At 38.4% G+C, this 22,713-nt stretch overlaps 2 protein-coding genes across 3 annotated transcripts in view; both read left to right on the plus strand.

Annotated features, from left to right (window-relative positions):
• LOC120469642 (protein NLRC3-like) overlaps window positions 1-11,914 on the plus strand; it is a 32,980-nt gene extending 21,066 nt beyond the window's left edge. The window contains exons 7-8 of one of the 2 annotated variants that reach the window (XR_016146367.1): window positions 760-880; window positions 11,787-11,914. Coding sequence is in view for 1 of the 2 variants with exons in the window: in XM_089119069.1 (XP_088975195.1) it covers window positions 710-884 (175 nt within the window). In the remaining variant the exon portion in view is untranslated. Of the gene's footprint in view, window positions 1-709; window positions 885-11,786 lie in introns of those variants that run through there. The other variant, XM_089119069.1, reaches the window with a different exon arrangement.
• A 57-nt stretch (window positions 11,915-11,971) lies between these two features.
• Window positions 11,972-22,486, plus strand: LOC120474306 (uncharacterized). The gene is made up of 9 exons (XM_089119077.1): window positions 11,972-13,738; window positions 13,995-14,168; window positions 15,990-16,163; window positions 16,422-16,595; window positions 18,419-18,592; window positions 18,843-19,016; window positions 20,419-20,592; window positions 20,829-20,990; window positions 21,791-22,486. Exons 1-9 carry the CDS (start codon window positions 13,638-13,640, stop codon window positions 21,798-21,800), a joined length of 1,317 nt encoding a protein of 438 aa, XP_088975203.1. The 5' UTR covers window positions 11,972-13,637; the 3' UTR covers window positions 21,801-22,486.
• Window positions 22,487-22,713: the final 227 nt, after the last annotated feature.

The raw sequence follows: 22,713 nt of genomic DNA on the forward strand, positions 1-22,713 counted from the left end.
AAGCAGAATACATTCAGATGTTGTTTCCTTCATATATAAAACTTTCCAAAATAAATTAAAAACATAAAATAAATGTAAAATATATCAAATTTCCCAGGATGTAAGGGAAATGTAACTTTTGCAATAAAACTTCTGCCTCTGCCTCTCTGTGTTCTACCTATGAATAATGAATAATTGGAATTACAATAAACAGGCCTAGACACACACACACACACACACACACACAAATACATATTACAATGTGGTAAATGTGCACAAAGAGAGAAATAATTTGACAATTACACCTTCATATTTAGACAGCCACACATAAATGCCTGCACACACACATACATAGTGTCATAATATTATACGATCTATCTGCGGCAAAATTCCGTGTTTGGCGGGGAAAGAGTTAAGAAAGACAGAGGCAACACTGGCAAGAACCTAAACTCTATCAGGTGACATAAATAGAGAAAATATCCTATAGATATAACAGCTTTACACAAATATTTTTTCAAACATGCTTCAATTTGTCTTGGAAATTTGTCATTGTATAAAAACACTATTGTTGAGGAAATTGTAGTTTTTAAAGGTAAATGTCTTTTTAACTCGGCCTCTTTGCTGTATATGCTGTTTATGTAAAAAATAAGTGGAAAATTTCATTAATATTAGTATATAGAAAATGTATTGTATGTGTTCAATCTAATTCTGTGTTGTGACTTTATTGTAGGTTAAATAATTGTAACTTAACAAACAAAAGCTGTTCATCTCTGGCTGCAGTTCTTGGATCAGACACCAATCTGAAAGAGCTGAACGTGAACAATAATAAGCTGCAGGATTCAGGAGTGAAGCTGCTCTGCACTGGACTGAAGAATATAAAGTGTAAATTGGAGATACTGAGGTAAGTTGAGCCACAGGAGTCACATGACTAGAGTGAGGTGCAATGACTGACAGGGCGATGCCGGAGGCAAAAGTGCAAGATAACTTTTGTGAAAAAGATCTTTTATTTATTTGTTACAACGTGGGTATACCATATCAATCCTGTCATTGTGCTATTTTATTGTTGTTGTGTATGTAAGGGTTAATGCCCGACGAGGTGTCCATTGTCAGGTTTTAATGGACGACGGCGAGGCGTAAACCGGCCGACGCGCAGCGGAGGACGGTTGCCTCCGCCGAAGTCCATTAAAACCTGACAATGGACACCTCGAAGGGCATTAACCCGCTTATACCATGGTCACTTGCCAAATAAAACATTTTTAAAACATTAGTTTATATTTTAATTAGGCTAAATCTAGTTTTTACAAATAATAACTTGCCTTGCCTGACTGTTTATTTAGCAACCGGAGATATTTATAGTCCGCTTAGCTCGTATCCCTTCAGGTTCACAAATGCTTTTTTTTTTTCATGAAACACAAAGGTAGGTAGGCATAGTTTTTTTTTTATTACACATAAAACAATTAATCAAACAACAATAAAAAAAGCTCCAGCGATTTGCGCTTAACGTTATGGGCAATAAATTAATCAGATCAAAGAGAGGGTCATTTGCCTCAGGCTCCTTAGGCTTGAAACGCTGTAACGTTCAGCCTTCTCCTGCCTTGGTTGTCTGGACAGCTGCGTAAAACTCCCGCAGGGTCTCTCTCATTCAGGGGTGCGTTTCCCGAAAGCATCGTTATCCAACTATGGTCGCAAGTTACGTCGTTACCAATAGCGTTCAATGGAGCAGAGCAGCAGCGGTGTAATTTTCTCCGTTTTATTTACATTTTTTCTTTCTTAAGCAGCATACCAGTCGTCAAAGTTGCCATATTCTCCATAAATGTTAAAAGAAATAGCAAGTCGCTCATTGTTGTATTAGGCTATAATATCTAACCTTAGATGATAGAGCATGTGACTGCCTGTTGCTATGGTTACTCACAGCCGTTGTAGGCAGCGCATTTATTTATTAATTTCGAATGGTAAACAGGCAGTTTCACCAGAACTACTTTACTAGGTGTCCTCTATCACTTTTTAACGGACACCCTGCAGCCAATCAGAATCGAGTATTCACCCAGACCATGGTATAAAAAGGATTATTATGCTCTTAGGGCTAATTAATACCCGGTGGCAAGCACCAAAGATTGTCAGATCAGAACAGTAAAGGATGCCCGTTTAGGAGGAGCCAGATGCACACACCACTCACAGACCACCAGGGCTGGATTAACCATTAGGGCAACTGGGTTCTTGCCTCAGGGGCCCATGACATCTAAGGGGCCCTGGGCACCAGGAGCGGAGTGGCAATCGGGAGAGTCGGGAATTTCCCCTGTGGGCCGGTTGTGTTTCGAGGCCGCGAGGGCCGATCTGATCAAATTTATTTATTGCAAGTTGGCCATGCGCACTTGGGGCCCAAGCGAGGGGAAGAATTATTTTTTTTACTTTTTAGATAACGGAGCGTATATTTGCACTAAGTGTCTGTCTTTTTAGCAAAAGAAGCTTGTCACGAAATAGCTACGGTGGCGCAGGTCGTAGGGCTTGAAGCTTTTGATGCTCTCGACCCGAGTTCAAAACCGTCTTTTTCTGAACTCTCTCTTCTCCCTTTTCCCAACACATATGAGATGTAAAATGTATACCCTAACATAAAGGTCTCTAGCGCTATATTTTGCCAACAAACTAAAATCGAAACCATGATATGGCTTTGTGCCTTTATAAAACAGCACAACACTTTAAAGGGTTAGTTCACCCAAAAATGAAAATTAAGTCTTTAATTACTCACCCCCATCCTGTACCAACCCTGTAAGACCTTCGTTCATCTTCAGAACACAAATGAAGATATTTTTGATTAAATCTGAGAGCTGGATCCCTCCTCCATAGGCTTCCTAAGGGACTGGCTCTTGACGGCCCAGAAAGTCAATGAAGAAAATATTCCATGTGCCTACAGCGGCTCAATTATAAGTTTATCAAGCGACGAGACTACTTTTTCTGCGAAAAAAACATAAATAACGACTTTATTCGACTATTCCATTACTTCCTTATGGGCACATGTGCGAGAACTGAGATGAGGACGTTCTCCTTCGACTACTTCTTGTTACCGGCTGCTCACGCCCCCACCAGGGGAGAAAAACAATCCAACCGTCTCCATTGATTTGCATTGCGAGAGGCTGCCTCCTTGTCATTTATGACTTATAACAAAAAACAAAACAATGTTTAAAAGCTGTTGTGAGACAAGGAGTACATCAAACAAGACAAATAATGCAGAAATTGTTTTTTTTAAGCTGATGGCTACTACTCTGAGAAGCACGCCCATAATTCATAATTTAACCTGAATCTATTTTATCTGAAATTCTGTACGTTGATTTATTTTATTTTTTTGTATCTGAATTTGTGAGCATTGAAAAATATTCATCGAAATTCAGGTTTTTAAAATGGAAATTTTCATAGGCCTGTTTAAAGGTGCAGTGTGGGATTTTTAGCGACATCTAGTGGTTCGGTTGCGAGTTTGCACCAGGTTTGCACTAAGGGCTTAGCCCACTGCTCACCCCTCGCTTTCGAAGAAGCTACGGTTGCTAAAACGGGACAAACATCTCGTCGGCTGAGACAGCAGAGAATAGCCAGAGTAAGACAAGAGTGTGTAACATTGTCATTGTTTCTGTACCACAATCCATTATATAAACCACATCATGGATACAGTTTACAAAGCCATAGTCAGGTGAGGATCAAGGGTTTTAATATATAATTTAATATAATAATAGTGATCAGCTGATTGTCTCACAAACGTAACCAGCAGCACATTTCTCCCCACATAGCAAACCCATAATACAGCGAGGGAGAAGAACCACATGAAACTATGCAGCTATATATTTTTTCTAACAGGGTAGTAAAAGTTTAGCTAGCTAATATGAGCTGTTACTGTGGCTGAACTGGTTAAAGCATAAAGCCTTGTTTAATCTCGACGCGTCCGCATGAGCCCAAAGGTGCGCGCGGCAAAAATGACATGATTGTAACAGCGTGCACATTTCCGCATCCCATAGACACCATAAACTACACACAATAGGCTTTTTCTCTGATTTTGAAAACTCTTCGCGATCGACTTAGATCTCTTACAAGATCGACGGGTTAGTGATTCCTCTAACATACTGTTTTACGATCAATGTAGGGCTGCAACAACTAATCGATAAAATCAATTATAATCGATTATGAAAATCGTTGTCAACGAATGTCATTATCGATTAGTTGGTCTGATTACGTCACGGGGATTGTTTACATGCTACATGTACTTCTTACATGCGTCTTCATGAGGCACACACGCAGTCTCTCTCCCTCGCCGCTCTACCCTGCCTCGCGCGCGCAACACGGACGGTTTGGAGCACATTATCTTCTGTCTCGCATGCACGCTCTTGATTCCGTGAGTTTGAACTAATTTGCGGGCATCAGGAAACCGCTATCAATATGCAGCATACACGAAAATCATTCACCTTTCGGCAAATTCGCCATTTTAAAACCAAAATAGGTGACCTACGTTAATCGTGTATACTTTATGAAGCCATACTATAGTATAATGTGAGATAGAAATGTATATTTAAGTCATTAAATTCAAGTTAACCTAAGCTTTTCCCTCCACTGCGGCTGTCAGTCATTCTCTATTCGCGTCGCGTTACAACAGTTAACATGATGAAACTCTTTCCAAGATGATTCAATGTTATTATTATAATTGATCCGTAGATAAAGGTCTATGATGGTTACTATTTCTATCTTGCTAGACTTTTATTGTAATTTAATCACTTTCTACTGAGTGTCTGTTAGCTCACAACACTAGAGTAGAGTCGGCGCACTATAATTGTTCTTCACGTGCACAGTAGCCTAACCTCGAAATTTAAAACTGTTAAAAGAAAAGGCTTAATAAACTATTGCAAAAATACTGTATAATACACAGTCTTGGTGCTTTTAACTTTAATGCGGCGGACACTGAAGAGCTGCGCGCCGGCCGCCCTGTGACTTCGTGTTGCTTCAAGCGCATCATTCTGCACTCGCGATGCGCATAAGCACTTTGTGCAGCTCTTTCATGATCATGTCATGATGTGTTGGCTTTACTTAACTTTTTCATGTAAACAGGTTCCACCGGTTCCACATAACTTTGTTTTGTTAAACAAACATAATTTGTTCATGTAACTTCAACATCATGGAAGTCATTTTAAGCCATCCAATCAAACTCTGAGCTGAGTGTTAAAGTTAATGAGATAATTAAGTGAATAACTGAGTGATGATTGAGCATTATTGAAGACACCTGATGAACACAAGCAGAATCACTGAAGGAGAAAATCACAAATTGTAAGTCACCGTTATGGAGATCAGTGTTCGCTTTAGTTGGGCTCTTGACACTTATACTTTTACTTTAAACTTTGTTTGGCTGCTGTGATTGATTTATAACAGTCAAATGAACAAAGAAAACTGTGATCTGATAGTGTTGGTTATGTTTTGACATAATCATGCTGTGAACTGAAAATTCGTAATTCTGATGGTTAGGATTAACTTGTTAGCAACAGTTTAGTGATTATACAACATATCTGTATTTTCTTATAATATAAAATATTTAATAAAACTATTCTGATCAAATCACTTAATCTTTATGTAGAAACAGATATCAATAATCAGCCTCTCTATCTCAATCGTGGTGTCATTAATAGTCCTTCTTGCCACCAATCACAACTCATTAATGTCTCCCATCATGCATTGCGGTTTGAATAAATTATGATCTGAATTGTCTATGTAATTTACTTTTCCTAATTGAATATTCTACTTGTCACCGTTGTTGAGAAGCATTGACTGAATCTTGAGGTCTGTGTGTGCCTTACAGAAGCATTTTTTTGTAAAAAAACAAAAAAAAAAACTTTTGAGAACATTCTGGATATTTATGCAGAATTTCAGTTAAAAACTAACCAACAGAATAAATTACAGACATAAATTTCAAAAGATGAATGTCATTATATGTCCAACATCATTTTATAATTGTTAATCTTTGTTCATCTGGCAGGTATTACTCAGATGCAATAGTAAATTAAAATATAAAGTTAATAATATAAGGGTGAAGAGCCCAACTAAAGCAAACACTCATCTCAATAACGGTGGCTTAAAATTTTAGATTTTTTTCCTTGTGATTCTGCTTTAGATGTCTTAAGCTCATTATTTATTCATGCAGCAATGCATGATGGGAGCCATGAATGAATTTTGATTGGAGGCACCCAGAATGCACCCAGAAATTTTTTTTGTTTATTGATTTGATCATTTGAATTTCATTGAAAAGGCAAAAATTGTATGTTTTACAACAGCAGTGCTGTTATGATCCATAAGGTAAATTTAACAGTGGCTCATGCAGTTTGACTACAAAACGGAAGTTTGGTGGTTTAAGCCCCAGTTCCACCCTTTCTATGTGATCATCTGGCTGTTATAACTCATATACAGCCAAACATAATCTAAAGTTAATAATATAGGGGTCAAGAGCCCAACTAAAGCAGACACTGATCTCCATAACGGTGGCTTACAATTTGTGATTTTCTCCTTCAGTGATTCTGCTTGTTAACATCAGGTGTCTTCAATAATGCTCAATCCTCACTCAGTTATTCACTTAATTGTCTCATTAACTTTAACACTCAGGTCAGAGTTTGATTGGATGGCTTAAAATGACTTCCATGATGTTGAAGTTACATGAACAAATTATGTTTGTTTAACAAAACAAAGTTATGTGGAACCGGTGGAACCTGTTTACATGAAAAAGTTAAAGGTGTAGCGGAGGATTTTCTTTTTCCGGGTGGGTAGTCTATACTATTGGTCCACCTATGTGTCAATCATTCTGGTGATATGTTTACGTAAGAGCACGTCGTACGTGCTCATCCCTAGTAGTTTTCACTTTCAGGTGTATTATGTCAGAGTTAGTGAGGGTCGAAAGAGAAAAAATGTATACGAAGTATAAGAAGAGAGGCCGCAGAATATAGAAACAAGACCAGAGTGATTTTGGGTGAATATCACACGCTGGCGTGCGCTAAAAGCACAGGTTGGGCTTCTCACTGATGCCGCAGACTTCTCACTGATCCCGAAGATTCTACTAGACAGGTAAAGTTTGTCATGCTATTTGGAGAAATCCATTTAAAGTCACTAGTAAAAGTTAATGCAAGCTACTTAGCAATGCTAGCCCTGGCACAAGTCATGCACCGCATAGACACGGTAAACATCTCAATTTGTCTAAAGTAGCCTTTTGACCAAATGGAAATGGTATCACGCTGAAATATTCTAAAACCTTGTGTGTTTATTATTACACAAATGCAACACGCTAACTTCTCCATTACATATGCAACTATGTATAAAAATAACGTATTAATACCTAGGTATTAACAAAGAGACGGACCAACGTAATAGCACTGCTTATATGTTGCCATGTATCGTAATTGCGATTTGCAAAATAGTTTCCTCAGAACGTATTTCGTGTGATACAGGGTTGTACATATCATGTCTTGAGTCCTCGGTCACTCAATCGATCAGTATAATAAGTAAATAAAACACGGAAGGGCGTTGTCTTTTTTATGAATGTTTTTGAGTTAGTTTATAATTTGCAACATAATTGTGCAAGGCATAATAGGCATTCCCTCTCGGGAGCAAGAGTGTTGTGTTTGTTCATGTGCATTTTTAAAAAAAAAAATTTGGTGAGGGCGGGTCTTCTCTAAAATTCGGAAAGATCCTCCGCTATACCTTTAAGGGCCAATCCCAATTCTACCCCTTACCCCTTCACTTTCCCCTTCCCCTCCGTTTTGCGCGTCCACGTGAAGGGGTTGGGCTGTCCCAATTCTCTTTTGGTTGGAGGGGGAGGGCTAGGGTGAAGGGCCAGATAGCCCTTCAAACGAAGATTTTTCGGGAGCACACTTCAAACGAAGGGGTATGAGAAGTGTCACTGCTAACCCAGGCTGGCTGCCCAAGCGACAAAGGAGACCCATACATTTAAGTATTTGTGGCTTTAATAAGTATTATAACGACAAATAATGATTTGCTTTATGTTACATTCAATATTGTGTTCATATTTACGGTCAGTTTCTTCACAGAAACGTTTGTAAAAAAAATCGCTAAAATTACTGTAGTTTGCTAACGATAGTCCCGCAACATATTTTCATCGTCTCCGTTGTTTCCTGCGAACTTCACAAGATGCAAGAAAATAGCTGTAACCCACGCGACTGAGATAACTGCAGCTGTCGACGGGATCTTGGAAGTTGTGATAAACATCGGCGCATATCCTGTGACGTAGGCGCTAGCGACGACTTATAATGACGTTTAACGGAGGCGTAGTGGTGTCCCATTTCTTAGGGGAATATTTTCACCCCTACGCATTGCCACTCTGTTTCAAGGGTCAAGGGGAAAGGGAAGGGGTAAGGGGTAGAATTGGGATTGGCCCTAAGTAAAGCCAACACATCATTTTTTTGAGTGTAATAGCCTTTCTTGTTCTGTCCTATCTATTATATTTTACTTCCTCACTAAAAGCTGTGCTTTACATTTAAAACAGCTGTGCATCTGATTTTTAAGATGTTTTTCATGAATGTATAACAACAATACAAAGAGCAATGTGTAACATTTTACCAGAGTTAGTGCTACACTTATTGTCTCTTATTTGTTCCCCACTAAGGAATGTTTTTTTCACTAAATGTTCAGATTTTATAAAATTATTGTGCACTTGTGATATTTCTAGGCTAAGTTTTGCTGAGTTATCCACTAATCTATTTTACAATAGCATTTTTGTCATAGGTTATGTTCATATATATTTTTTTTATTTGTTGTTTTTCTTTATAATGAAGTTGTCTGTATTAAGTAGATTGTTTAACACACAAAAGAGTGGTTTTTAGGGTTTTAGGGTTTTATTTAGTTATAATAAACAAAAAAAATGAAATATAATTTTTTATCCGATTAATCGAAAAAATAATCGTCCGATTAATCGATTATCAAAATAATCGTTAGTTGCAGCCCTAGATCAATGACATGAGTACTAATCAGCTGTCTTACGAACATAACAGCACATTTATCCCCACATAACAAACCCATAACACAGCGAGGGAGAACTAAGTTACATGAAACAATCCCAACTACATATTTTACACTACTCACTAAGGGAAAAGTCACTACTCACAGAGTTTATGGCTAGTTTCTAGCTTTCTGCTGCTTCTCTTTCAAGGTAGTGGCGAAACACGTTCTGTAGCGCTGTTTGTCCGCGTTCAGCTACGGTAGAAAGATGACGTCATGATATGGCGACCTTCATAGAAGGGGATTCCCGCGGTTATGGAGATATAAATGTCTCTCTCTAAGGTAATAAAAACATTACGGTTTATTAAGTAAGTTCTTTATACACCACTGAACACATAGTTATGGATGTCATATTGCATTTCTGTTACAGTTTTTCTCAATTGTTTACACACAAATTCTGGTACTTGAGACACAATGACCACAACATGTAACTCATTCACCAACCCCCTGAACCAATTCTGATGAACTACAAGCACAATTCCTGCTTTACACTCAAATTGCAGCTCTAAAACACACTTTTTCAAAACACTACACACAAATTCTCTGCATTTGGCACAATTTTCATGCAGAAAATCTCTTGTTTTCACGAGGAACACACTACCATTCAAATATTCACACTGACTCGTCACATGGGCAAACACACGTCACACAGTTTTACAATTATAAAGTTTCCTTTTGCACTAGAATTGAGGGGTTTTGCCGATTGTGTGTGTGTTTTTAGATTTGTGTGTAGAGTTCTGAGAGTATGAGGCATACTTGCAGGAAATGTGTGTAAACAATCGAGAAAAACTAATAGATACTCAACTTTTTGTATTATAAATGGTAAATTGGTAAATTCGAAACAAATAAATTCAGACGCATGGTTTCCAAAGTAAAATAATTTATAAGGGGTGAATTCCGAGCAAATAAATTCAGACAAATGTTTTTCAAAATAAAATTGAATACAAAACTAGTGTTCAAAACTAGTAAAAGTATTCAGTGGCTGTTAAATTTCAAATAGTTATGTCTCTCATTTGCTTCCATACTTTTACAATACTGTATGACAATCGCGGGATAAGAGGCAAAGATAATCGTTAGTGTGTGTGTGTGTGTGTGTGAGAGAGAGAGAGAGAGAGAGAGAGTGTGTTAGTGTGAGAGAGTGTGTTAGTGTGTGTGTGAGAGAGAGAGAGAGATGAGAGTGTGTTAGTGTGTGTGTGAGAGAACGAGAGAGAGGAGAGTGTGTTAGTGTGAGAGAGAGAGAGAGAGAGAGAATGTGTTAGTGTGAGAGAGTGTGTTAGTGTGTGTGTGTGTGTGAGAGAGAGAGATGAGAGTGTGTTAGTGTGTGTGTGAGAGAGAGAGAGAGAGAGAGAGAGAGAGAGACTGTTTTTGACACTTAAAGCAATTTATTCCATCATTAAAGTTTAAAAAAATAAATAAATGTAGTATTCCGTCATAGTGACTATAACAAACAATTCACTCTGTCTCAGTGTATAACAGTTGTTTTACTATCAATGCCAACGGTGAGAGAATTTAGTTTTGCCGTGGACAAATCAAAATTAAGTCTCATAAGACACTTGAGTAAAGGCTCGTGTGTTTTGTGTCTTAATCAATCTTTCCCACACACATATAAATTATAACTCATACTCATCGCTCTGTCCATTTCAGCAAATGACGTTTTGTGAAGGCCTCTCCTGTTGTTTTGTTTCAACATGCGCGTGCACCCCCTGCTGGTAAAGACGTCTAACAGCAGATAGAGAGTATGCTCAGTAATCTACTGCTTTTCCTGCAGTTTCTGGATGTCACCGTTGAATTTACTGTCGAATTTGAACCACTGAATTTGTGGAAGCGAATTTTCAAGGCGAAATAAAATGGACCGAAAATTGCCTGTTGAATATTATAGGTTGTATTTTTAAACAGTTTTGGAAGTGAAATATGAAAGGTGAATATGGATTATTGAATTTTTAATGATGAAAAATGTTTTTAATTGAAATATTCACAGCTTAAATATTCAACCATGTTGAATTTCAGCCCATAAAAATGTAAGCCTTAAAAATACAATGGATTAAAATGCAAGCAGGATTAACACAAAGCTTTTTTTTTTTTTGAATTGGTGCAATTCAACATGCTTTTTGTTTCAAAAACATTAGACATTATTTTACTTCCATACACTTCTACCTCAGATTCAGCCAATCACACGCTAGGAATGCTCCCTTCTACTGCACATTCAGCCAATCACACGCTCCGAAGGCACACTTCCACCTCATATTCAGCCAATCACACGTTCCGAAAGCACACTTCTACCTCAGATTCAGCCAATCACACGCTCCGAAAGCACATTTCTACCTCACATTCAGCCAATCACACGTTCCGAAAGCACACTTCTACCTCAGATTCAGCCAATCACATGCTCCGAAAGCACATTTCTACCTCACATTCAGCCAATCACACGCTCCGAAAGCACACTTCTACCTCAGATATTGTATGTATATACATGCATACAAGAATCAAAAGTTTAAACTAAAACACTCAATATTCATTTATTCACTCAATATAGCAGTATTTATTTATACGCAATATCTCACAGAGTCTAATTTCACAATAAATTTCTGCAAACATTTTCACTTTAGTATTTTGTGATCTGATGAAGATGAAGATCTCTCTTCCTCTGTTTTATTTGCTGATGAAGATGATGTGACTTTACAGAATAAAGAGTCTCTTATTTTCTTCATTCTCTCTCTCTCTCTCTCTCTCTCTCTCTCTCTCTCTCTCTCTCTCTCTCTCTCTCTCTCTCTCTGCTAATGTAGGTTAAGCTGGTGTGATATGACAGATGAAGGTTGTTCTGATGTGACTTCAGCTCTGAAATCAAACCCGTCACACCTGAGAGAGCTGGACCTGAGCAGGAATAAACTAGGAGACTCTGGAGTGAAAAACCTCAGTGATCTACTGATGAACCCACAATTCAAGCTGGAGAAACTACAGTTAGTGTCATTATACTGTACAGCAATTACAGTGTGACTGAAGTTTATTTATTTGAAGACAGCAGGGCTTATGTTTCATTGGTTATAGCAGTGCACTTTCTGGGGGTTTACTTATTGCTCACATTTTTTTTATAGTTCTTTATCTTTTCACAGTTTTTTATCTAGTTAGTAGCAGGGATGTGATTTTTACGGCTTAATCCGGAATTCCGGATTTTACAACCTGAAAATGTGACCTTCGTGAATCCATAGGTGGAGTTTGACATTCGAGCCAGGGGGGGCAAAAAAAAATAATTCATTGTAGCAGCTGACCTACATGGTAGCACATATCAGACTGATCTCATGAAGTAGCGTGTGTATGACACGCCAATTCGTATTTCCATTTTTGGCGTGCTATCAAGACTTATAATCGCCTTTCAGCGTGTTTATGAACGCCGTTGACTTAACGTTATATAAATATATGACTTACCTCAACCCCGTCCCTAAACCTAACCGTCACTGGGGTTAATGGCATTTATGACTGGAGATTTGACTGCGTGGTCAGACACGCGGAATGACGCGGACGTTAATGGCGTAGCCATATATACGCATACACGCGGACACACGCGGATAGCACAAAATGCGTGGAGATAACACGCCACCTGACTCGAAAGTGGCGTATATGTTTACGCAAAAGTCATGATGTCATGTTGCACATATGGTCAAAACAAACATGCTAAAAAACATATTTATTTTTAACCCAAGAAAAAACAGTTAAACAATACAATCATATTTAATTGCCTTTATTTCATTGTAAACAGTTAGAACTTCGCATAAACAACCACTTGACTTTGCGTCACATCTTCGTTATTAGGATCATGAAACGTGTACCACTTTTGCCCTGTTAAAATATTATCTTCAACCAAATCGACAAGATTTTTTAAAGTTTTCTTTATAGGGTTGGGTATCGTTTGAATTTGAACGATTCTGATTCCGATTCCTTGTTTCGATTCCGGTTCCTAACGATTCTCGATTCCGATTCTTTTAAGAGGCAGGGTCAAAAAAGTTTAGCTAACCTTGCTAACCAACGGCGTTTCTGAAGGAAATACTCCTTCTGTCACAAATACTCCTTTTGTCACAAATATTGCATTTTGCCGAGATTTCGTTATTTTTAGAAAAGTGAAGCCACACTTTGGACCGCCGACTTAAGCTACTCATGTTCAACTCGCGCGGTTATGCCAACACTTCCGGTAGACGCTTCTTCGTTGGTGTTCAGCGGTTTCTTCTTCCGCTCGGCGGACTGTAGGTGCGTTCCATTCGACAGAGTCCCTACACAAGTGTTCACTGCTCCCTACTCCCTGAACACGGTATATCAGTTGAATTGGACTTCACTGACTTCCTGTGAAGTGATGTATCAATGTTCCCTTATTCCCTATGCCGTTTGCATTGCCCTTTGAACCGAACATGTTCGTTCCCTTCGAATTGGAATCTCACTTAAGATGGCAAAATACCCTGTGAAGTCCACTTCGCAGTCCACTTACGGTCGAATGGAACGCACCTTGTGAATATCGAAACTAGGAATCGAAATTTTAACTTTTGAACGATTCCGGGAAAAACGAAAAGTTAGTCCCGGTTCCAATCGATACTCGATTCTCGATACCCAACCCTATTTCTTTACTTTTTTCAAAACACATTGTGGCAATGAGAGAGCTGAACCTGAGCAGGAATAAACTAGGAAACACAGGAGTGAAGCACTTATGTGCCGTACTGAAGGATTCACACTGTAAACTGGAGAGATTGAGGTCAGTCACATTCACATACAAGAATCAAAATGCTTAAAATCACTTCAACTGTTTAAACTAAAACACATTAACATTATATTTGTACAAACATTTTCACCTTAGTATTTGTGATCTGGTGAAATAAAGATGAAGATCTCTCTTCCTCTGTCTGTTTTATTTGCTGATGAAGATGATGTGACTTTGATGTGACTTCATTGTCTCTCTCTCTCTCTCTCTCTCTCTCTCTCTCTCTCTCTCTCTCTCTCTGCTAATGTAGATTAATCTGCTGTTATATGACAGATGAAGGTTGTTCTGATGTGACTTCAGCTCTGAAATCAAACCCGTCACACCTGAGAGAGCTGGACCTGAGCGGGAATAAACTAGGAGACTCAGGAGTGAAAAACCTTAGTGATCTACTGATGAACCCACAATTCAAGCTGGAGAAACTACAGTTAGTGTCATTATACTGTACAGCAATTACAGCAGTGGCGGGCCGTGCATTTAGGCCATCTGTCCTACCTGAATTAATAACTTTTAATAGTGTATCAGCGTAAAGACTCTCTATAATTGTTGTTTTTATTTTGCACCGGCAGTTATTGGGTTATGCGGTGAGTTCGGGAGAGGCCGGTAGAGAGAAACGAGCGCGTGAGTTCGGCTGCTGTGTTTGTAAAGTGGTTCTTGCGTTCCGAATCCGATTATAAGTTCAGAAATGGAGCCTCACTTATCTTGTCGTTCAAGGGTTACAATAGTCCCTTTTCAGACGTTACAATAGTATGAATGTTTGAAAAAAATTAATTTTCGATCATAAATTTATACAAAAAATTAAGAAGAAAATCATATTCACCACGGGGAAAAAAGCATATACTCACCAAAACTACAGATTATTTTTTTTACACAAAATCCATCCTTATTTCTTTCCTCAAGAAGACTTCAATTACTGTCGTACAGGTTCTAACTGCGTTTCAGTTCCAATAATGTCGTGTCTGTCTCGTCTTATTTCTAGCATAAGTTTTAATTCGCTTTATGGCTGAGAGTGCCTGTTCGACAGAAGCACACAGTCACCGCAAAACATGACGATGTGTACAGCTGCCCCATGCTCTCACACAGAGTTTTGACCGAAATCAACGAGATCAGCGGGACTTTTGCCTTCAAAATCATTCGTGGCATATCTTACATTAATCTGTTCTGTTTTAACCCGGAGAGATCGAATAGAGTCCCGTTACTCTGCGTTTAGCTCAGGCTGAATAAGGGATTTTTTTCTGCTGGGGGTCGAGGAGGGAAAGAAACATTAATTTGTGGGTTGAAATCTATTACATCTACAGGAATATATTTTAGTTTATGCAGTTCGCTACAGATGCGGATACTACCAGTAATAGTACGCGCATCCAATCAAAGAACGAGAAAATACAGATGTTATTATTCGCCTGCTAGATGGCCCCGCTGCAGTCAAAGTGAAATCTGATTGGCTGATTAAATCTGACGGATTATCTGATTGGTTAAAGAAACAGTTTCATTGCCTTTCATTTTAAGCTACAGGCGCCTGCACTGTCGATACTGAAGGCCTCCAGGCAGATTTATTTACCCGGCAACACATGATGGCTGAAATATGATTGGATACAAGCTCTAACATAAAAACACAATACTGGAAGCAGCGCAACCAAAAAAGCTATGAAATTAAGAGAATGAACTATTGGGAATAATTTAATATTCATGCAAAAAATATATTAAAGTGCAAGTCAGTGATTCTGATAGTGTTCAGAGAAGGCCTTGCTGGCCCTGACGGCCCACCACTGAATTACAGTGTGACTGAAGTTTATTTATTTGAAGACAGCAGGGCTTATGTTTCATTGCTTATAGCAGTGAACTTTCTGGGTTTTGTGTGCTTTTTTTTCTAGTTAGCTTATACAGTGTATTGTAATTGATTTCACTGGTTTAAAATTGAATCAATATTTTTGAGTGTGAACATTTTTCACCAAAAAAATGTAGTGAATCATATAAAACTTTTTAGCCTGTAGATAGTAATTGTTTAATTCCCAATATCTGATACAATGCACTGATTGTGTACACGCAGAAATCTGCCTTTTCAACAGAGAATAAAGAAGAGAGACGTCAAATAAATAGTTAGAAATGAAAGAGAAGAAACAGTGTCTTCCAGCGCACAGAACTAGTGTGACTGGGTTTTAAAACAGACTATTGGAAACTAAATGCTGCTGTAGCTCTTCAATAAGATGATCATCATAGATGTGAACTATTGTTATTTCTCTGTCTTCAGTCTGAGTTATTGCAGTATTACAGAGAAACAGAGTCTCATCCTGACTTCAGCTCTGAAATCAAACCCGTCACACCTGAGAGAGCTGGACCTGAGCCGGAATAATCTAGGAAACACAGGAGTGAAGCACTTATGTGCCGTACTGAAGGATTCACACTGTAAACTGGAGAGATTGAGGTCAGTCACATTCACATACAAGAATAAAAATGCTTAAAATCACTTCAACTGTTTAAACTAAAACACATTAACATTATATTTGTACAAACATTTTCACCTTAGTATTTGTGATCTGGTGAAATAAAGATGAAGATCTCTCTTCCTCTGTCTGTTTTATTTGCTGATGAAGATGATGTGACTTTGATGTGACTTCATTCTCTCTCTCTCTCTCTCTCTCTCTCTCTCTCTCTCTCTCTCTCTCTCTCTCTGCTAATGTAGATTAATCTGCTGTTATATGACAGATGAAGGTTGTTCTGATGTGACTTCAGCTCTGAAATCAAACCCGTCACACCTGAGAGAGCTGGACCTGAGCGGGAATAAACTAGGAGACTCTGGAGTGAAAAACCTCAGTGATCTACTGATGAACCCACAATTCAAGCTGGAGAAACTACAGTTAGTGTCATTATACTGTACAGCAATTACAGCAGTGGCGGGCCGTGCATTTAGGCCATCTGTCCTACCTGAATTAATAACTTTTAATAGTGTATCAGCGTAAAGACTCTCTATAATTGTTGTTTTTATTTTGCACCGGCAGTTATTGGGTTATGCGGTGAGTTCGGGAGAGGCCGGTAGAGAGAAACGAGCGCGTGAGTTCGGCTGCTGCGTTTGTAAAGTGGTTCTTGCGTTCCGAATCCGATTATAAGTTCAGAAACGGAGCCTCACTTATCTTGTTGTTCAAGGGTTACAATAGTCCCTTTTCAGACGTTACAATAGTAAGAATGTTTGAAAAAAATTAATTTTCGATCATAAATTTATACAAAAAATTAAGAAGAAAATCATATTCACCACGGGCAAAAAAGCATATACTCACCAAAACTACAGATTATTTTTTTTACACAAAATCCATTCTTATTTCTTTCCTCAAGAAGACTTCAATTACTGTCGTACAGGTTCTAACTGCGTTTCAGTTCCAATAATGTCGTGTCTGTCTCGTCTTATTTCTAGCATAAATTTTAATTTGCTTTATGGCTGAGAGTGCCTGTTCGACAGAAGCACACAGTCACCGCAAAACATGACGATGTGTACAGCTGCCCCATGCTCTCACACAGAGTTTTGACCGAAATCAACGAGATCAGCGGGACTTTTGCCTTCAAAATCATTCGTGGCATAACTTACATTAATCAGTTCTGTTTTTACCCGGAGAGATCGAATAGAGTCCCGTTACTCTGCGTTTAGCTCAGGCTGAATAAGGGATTTTTTTCTGCTGGGGGTCGAGGAGGGAAAGAAACATTAATTTGTGGGTTGAAATCTATTACATCTACAGGAATATATTTTAGTTTATGCAGTTCGCTACAGATGCGGATACTACCAGTAATAGTACGCGCATCCAATCAAAGAACGAGAAAATACAGATGTTATTATTAGCCTGCTAGATGGCCCCGCTGCAGTCAAAGTGAAATCTGATTGGCTGATTAAATCTGACGGATTATCTGATTGGTTAAAGAAACAGTTTCATTGCCTTTCATTTTAAGCTACAGGCGCCTGCACTGTCGATACTGAAGGCCTCCAGGCAGATTTATTTACCCGGCAACACATGATGGCTGAAATATGATTGGATACAAGCTCTAACATAAAAACACAATACTGGAAGCAGCGCAACCAAGAGAAAAGCTATGAAATTAAGAGAATGAACTATTGGGAATAATTTAATATTCATGCAAAAAATATATTAAAGTGCAAGTCAGTGATTCTGATAGTGTTCAGAGAAGGCCTTGCTGGCCCTGACGGCCCACCACTGAATTACAGTGTGACTGAAGTTTATTTATTTGAAGACAGCAGGGCTTATGTTTCATTGGTTATAGCACTGCACTTTCTGGGTTTTGTGTGCTTTTTTTCTAGTTAGCTTATACAGTGTATTGTAATTGATTTCACTGGTTTAAAATTGAATCAATATTTTTGAGTGTGAACATTTTTCACCAAAAAAATGTAGTAAATCATATAAAACTTTTTAGCCTGTAGATAGTAATTGTTTAATTCCCAGCATCTGATACAATGCACTGATTGTGTACACACAGAAATCTGCCTTTTCAACAGAGAATAAAGAAGAGAGACGTCAAATAAATAGTTAGAAATGAAAGAGAAGAAACAGTGTCTTCCAGCGCACAGAACTAGTGTGACTGGGTTTTAAAACAGACTATTGGAAACTAAATGCTGCTGTAGCTCTTCAATAAGATGATCATCATAGATGTGAACTATTGTTATTTCTCTGTCTTCAGTCTGAATGATTGCAGTATTACAGAGAAACAGAGTCTCATCCTGACTTCAGCTCTGAAATCAAACCCGTCACACCTGAGAGAGCTGGACCTGAGCGGGAATAATCTAGGAAACTCAGGAGTGAAGCACTTATGTGCCGTACTGAAGGATTCACACTCTAAACTGGAGAGATTGAGGTCAGTCACATTCACACACAAGAATCAAAATGCTTAAAATCACTTCAACTGTTTAAACTAGAACACATTAACATTATATTTGTACAAACATTTTCACCTTAGTATTTTGTGATCTGGTGAAATAAAGATGAAGATCTCTCTTCCTTTGTCTGTTTTATTTGCTGATGAAGATGATGTGACTTTACAGAATAAAAAGTCTCTTATTTTCTTCATTCTCTCTCTCTCTCTCTCTCTCTCTCTGCTAATGTAGGTTAAGCTGGTGTGATATGACAGATGAAGGTTGTTCTGATGTGACTTCAGCTCTGAAATCAAACCCGTCACACCTGAGAGAGCTGGACCTGAGCGAGAATAAACTAGGAGACTCTGGAGTGAAAAACCTCAGTGATCTACTGATGAACCCACAATTCAAGCTGGAGAAACTACAGTTAGTGTCATTATACTGTACAGTAATTACAGTGTGACTGAAGTTTATTTATTTGAAGACAGCAGGGCTTAAGGCCTCATTATGCTTCTGCGTCAACTCCACGGCGTAGCTACGTCGTCACTGCTACGGCGTCATGCCCGTTTTATACTTCTGCGTGAGGTTGTGGTGCATCGCGGTGCATTTCGCCGCCAGAACGCTAGGGGGGTTCGCGAATCTCTTTGGTTCCGTGCGCCGTGAGCGAAAGAGAGAGAATGTTGTTGCAGCTGCCAGCTGGAGCTAATCGACGTCGAATAACAAGACGACACAAACTTTATCCCCACAGAATCAACACGGATGTCCAGGGCCCGTTCCACCCATAGACAATAAAATAAAGGTTCCACCCGAGCTGCCATAACGATACCTGTTCGGAATGACTTGAAGGATTTTTTTCAGTCTCCACATGGAACTGTGCGATGGCAGGATATAATGTGTCCCGTGGCAGACTTGGTTAGTACTGTATTATCAATGATGTAACCGTGAACATTGTATTGAAAATAAACAACAAACTGTGTTTCAAAACAAACGTTGATTTATTGATTGATTGAAGTTTATTGCGAGCAAAAAAGAAAGAAAAGAATATAGACATATATTCAATGAAATATATAAAAACTTTATTTTTAGATTAATTCTTTATTTACTTTCTTAGAGTTATTTACTTTCTAAGAGTATTATAAATATCAAAACGAGGGTGCAAATGTTAAAAATAGCGCTAATAGCGGGAGGGGGAAATTGGAAAAGCTACACTCCTGAATTGATGTATAATCTGACCAATCAAAGCCCTTGCTGTCTGCGTCGCCTCGACGCGTAGTTACAAATTTTTGGAGGTGCACGTCGAGCTACGGCGGAGGGGTCGGAGAGGGGTTTGCGTCGACGGATAGGGGTCTGCGGGGGTACGCCGTCGATTCGACGCAGAAGCATAAAACAGGCTTTATGTTTCATTGGTTATAGCAGTGCACTTTCTGGGTTTTGTGTGCTTTTTTTCTAGTTAGCTTATACAGTGTATTGTAATTGATTTCACTGCTTTAAAATTGAATCAATATTTTTGAGTGTGAACATTTTTCACCAAAAAAAATGTTGTAAATCATATAAAACTTTTTAGAGTGTAGATAGTAATTGTTTAATTCCCAATAACTGATACAATGCACTGATTGTGTACACGCAGAAATCTGCCTTTTCAACAGAGAATAAAGAAGAGAGACGTCAAATAAATAGTTAGAAATGAAAGAGAAGAAACAGTGTCTTCCAGCGCACAGAACTAGTGTGACTGGGTTTTAAAACGGACTATTGGAAACTAAATGCTGCTGTAGCTCTTCAATAAGATGATCATCATAGATGTGAACTATTGTTATTTCTCTGTCTTCAGTCTGTGGAGTTGCAGTATTACAGAGAAACAGAGTCTCATCCTGACTTCAGCTCTGAAATCAAACCCGTCACACCTGAGAGAGCTGGACCTGAGCGTGAATAAACTAGGAGACTCTGGAGTGAAAAACCTCAGTGATCTACTGATGAACCCACAATTCAAGCTGGAGAAACTACAGTTAGTGTCATTATACTGTACAGCAATTACAGTGTGACTGAAGTTTATTTATTTGAAGACAGCAGGGCTTATGTTTCATTGGTTATAGCAGTGCACTTTGTGGGTTTATTAAACTAAAACACTTTATTCTCAATATCTGACAGTGAGTCTGAGTTCACATTATATCTGTGTAAAATTCTTCACATTCATGATTTGTTTGTAAGATAATCTCTCTTCCTCTGTTTGTGTCTCTCTAGTCTACAGTTCTGTGGCGTTACAGATGTTTCTTCTTTAACTCAGTCTTTGAAGAACTCAAAAGCTCTGCAGTTTTTAAAAGAGCTTGATCTGAGTGACAATAAGATCGGAGACTCAAAGCAGCGGCTCAGAGACGAACTACGAGACTCAAACTGTGTCCTGAGGTGAGGAAACATCACTGAGATATTAAAGACATCTTCATTTACCTCTGATATGTGAACAATCCTTTCAAATATTCGTAAATGGAAATTATCAATAAGATTTGTTGCAACAAAAGGTTTGTGTGAGAACATAATGTGAAGTTATTGAAATGTTGAACACAAAGGAGGAAAGAGAAGAAAAGATCACTGTCACAGCTTTATACATCAACACCTGCTTTATGAACTGTGTCAGTAGAAGTGAATCATTTGAGTGTGAAACAGACTTAGTCAGATTGTAGGAAACGCTGCACTCCTGCTAAAATCAGTGCAGTTCCAGCTTCAGCTCACAGCGTCCAGCTCACATGAGCAATGTCTCTGTCTCTAGTGTGTTTTTACTGTGACAAGCAACACGTCACACTACTCGACACTTACTTTACTCTCAGTTATTTACTAAGAGCCTACAAACATGTTTAAACTAGAGGACAAACGGCTTTAACTAAAGGTTTGTGTTTAACTCAAAATAACATTAGTATTTGCTCGCTGTGGTTTATTCCATACGCCGTACACTCATTAGTTTCTCCTTTACAGAGACTCAATAGGAGTCGCACCGACACACACAGACACACATATGAACATGATTCAGGCTTTACATCTATTATATTTAAATACACAAATATCTTTATCCAAAAGATGATATAAAGTCGGTAATTAATCTGATTACAGGAATTCACTTGAATTTATTTTTGCTCAAAAAACAATAAATTTGTAATATCCACTTTGTTCCACTGAACACTGATTGTTTTCTCTTCTGTTCCACTTTACAGAGTAGATTAAGATCGACTGGCAAACGTCCGGATTGACCGGATTTCCATCAAGGTTTAAATCTGTGAAACGGAGATGAGAGGAGCAGAAACCATCAGGTGATCCACAGAAGAGTCTCACTGCTGTCTATGAGGAGAAATACATGTGTAAATGTGTTTCATACAGGTGGAAGAGACTCAGATTCACTATTAAATAAAGCAGCGTGTGTGTTAGCATGCGTATTAGAAACATGTGATATTGAATGATTAATGTTGGTTTATTATTCAGCCAAATGATGGTTTAGTTGTAATTAAAGGTGGAACAGAGGAAGAAGCTCAGATGAGTGTCAGCAGAAATCTTCACTATCAGGCCTGCAAATATAATAATGTTTAGACTAAACTCATCCAGAATTATTCAGATATTTCTAATCATGAACGTGATTGTCAACTATAGCACATAAAAGATATAAATATATGTTTCAAAAGATATAAAGTTTACATGTAACCTTTAAACCTTCACATTATCTCTGTAACATTTTATACACAGAATATGTTTATTGTTATTGTTTTATTGTATATGAAGTTAGTTGTGTGTGTGTGTGTGTGTGTGTGTGTGTGTGTGTGTGTGTTGCTGATGCACAGATGTACAGTATATTGTGTTTGTTCTGTGGATGAAGTCTCTTCTCCTCTACAGACCGACTAAACATTTTCCCCAGTTAACAGCATTTGTGTGTGTTTCACTCGCTCCTCAGATAGCAGACGGATGTGGGCCACTTCAGGCGATGATGCGGCACTGCAGGCCTTCTTATGGCCCGACAAAATGTGTGTGAGCCTGAAGTGGCCCACATTAAAATGGAAAATATGGCCCAAATATTTTAAATCACATGTGGGCCTTTTTAGGCAAAGATGCGGCACTCATGGCAATGTGTAATCTGAATGTGGGCCTA

This window comes from Pimephales promelas, chromosome 2 (genome assembly GCF_988280905.1).
Source record: "Pimephales promelas chromosome 2, fPimPro1.hap1.1, whole genome shotgun sequence".
NCBI classification, from domain to species: domain Eukaryota; kingdom Metazoa; phylum Chordata; class Actinopteri; order Cypriniformes; family Leuciscidae; genus Pimephales; species Pimephales promelas.

What these genes read in the sequence shown, in the direction of transcription:
- LOC120474306 (XM_089119077.1), top strand. Translation starts at nt 13,638, where the DNA reads ATGAGAGAGCTGAACCTGAGCAGGAATAAACTAGGAAACACAGGAGTG. An exon ending in TTCAAGCTGGAGAAACTACA is followed by an intron (nt 19,017 to 20,418) that starts GTTAGTGTCATT and finishes CTCTGTCTTCAG; the next exon opens with TCTGTGGAGTTGCAGTATTA. An exon ending in TTCAAGCTGGAGAAACTACA is followed by an intron (nt 20,593 to 20,828) that starts GTTAGTGTCATT and finishes GTGTCTCTCTAG; the next exon opens with TCTACAGTTCTGTGGCGTTA.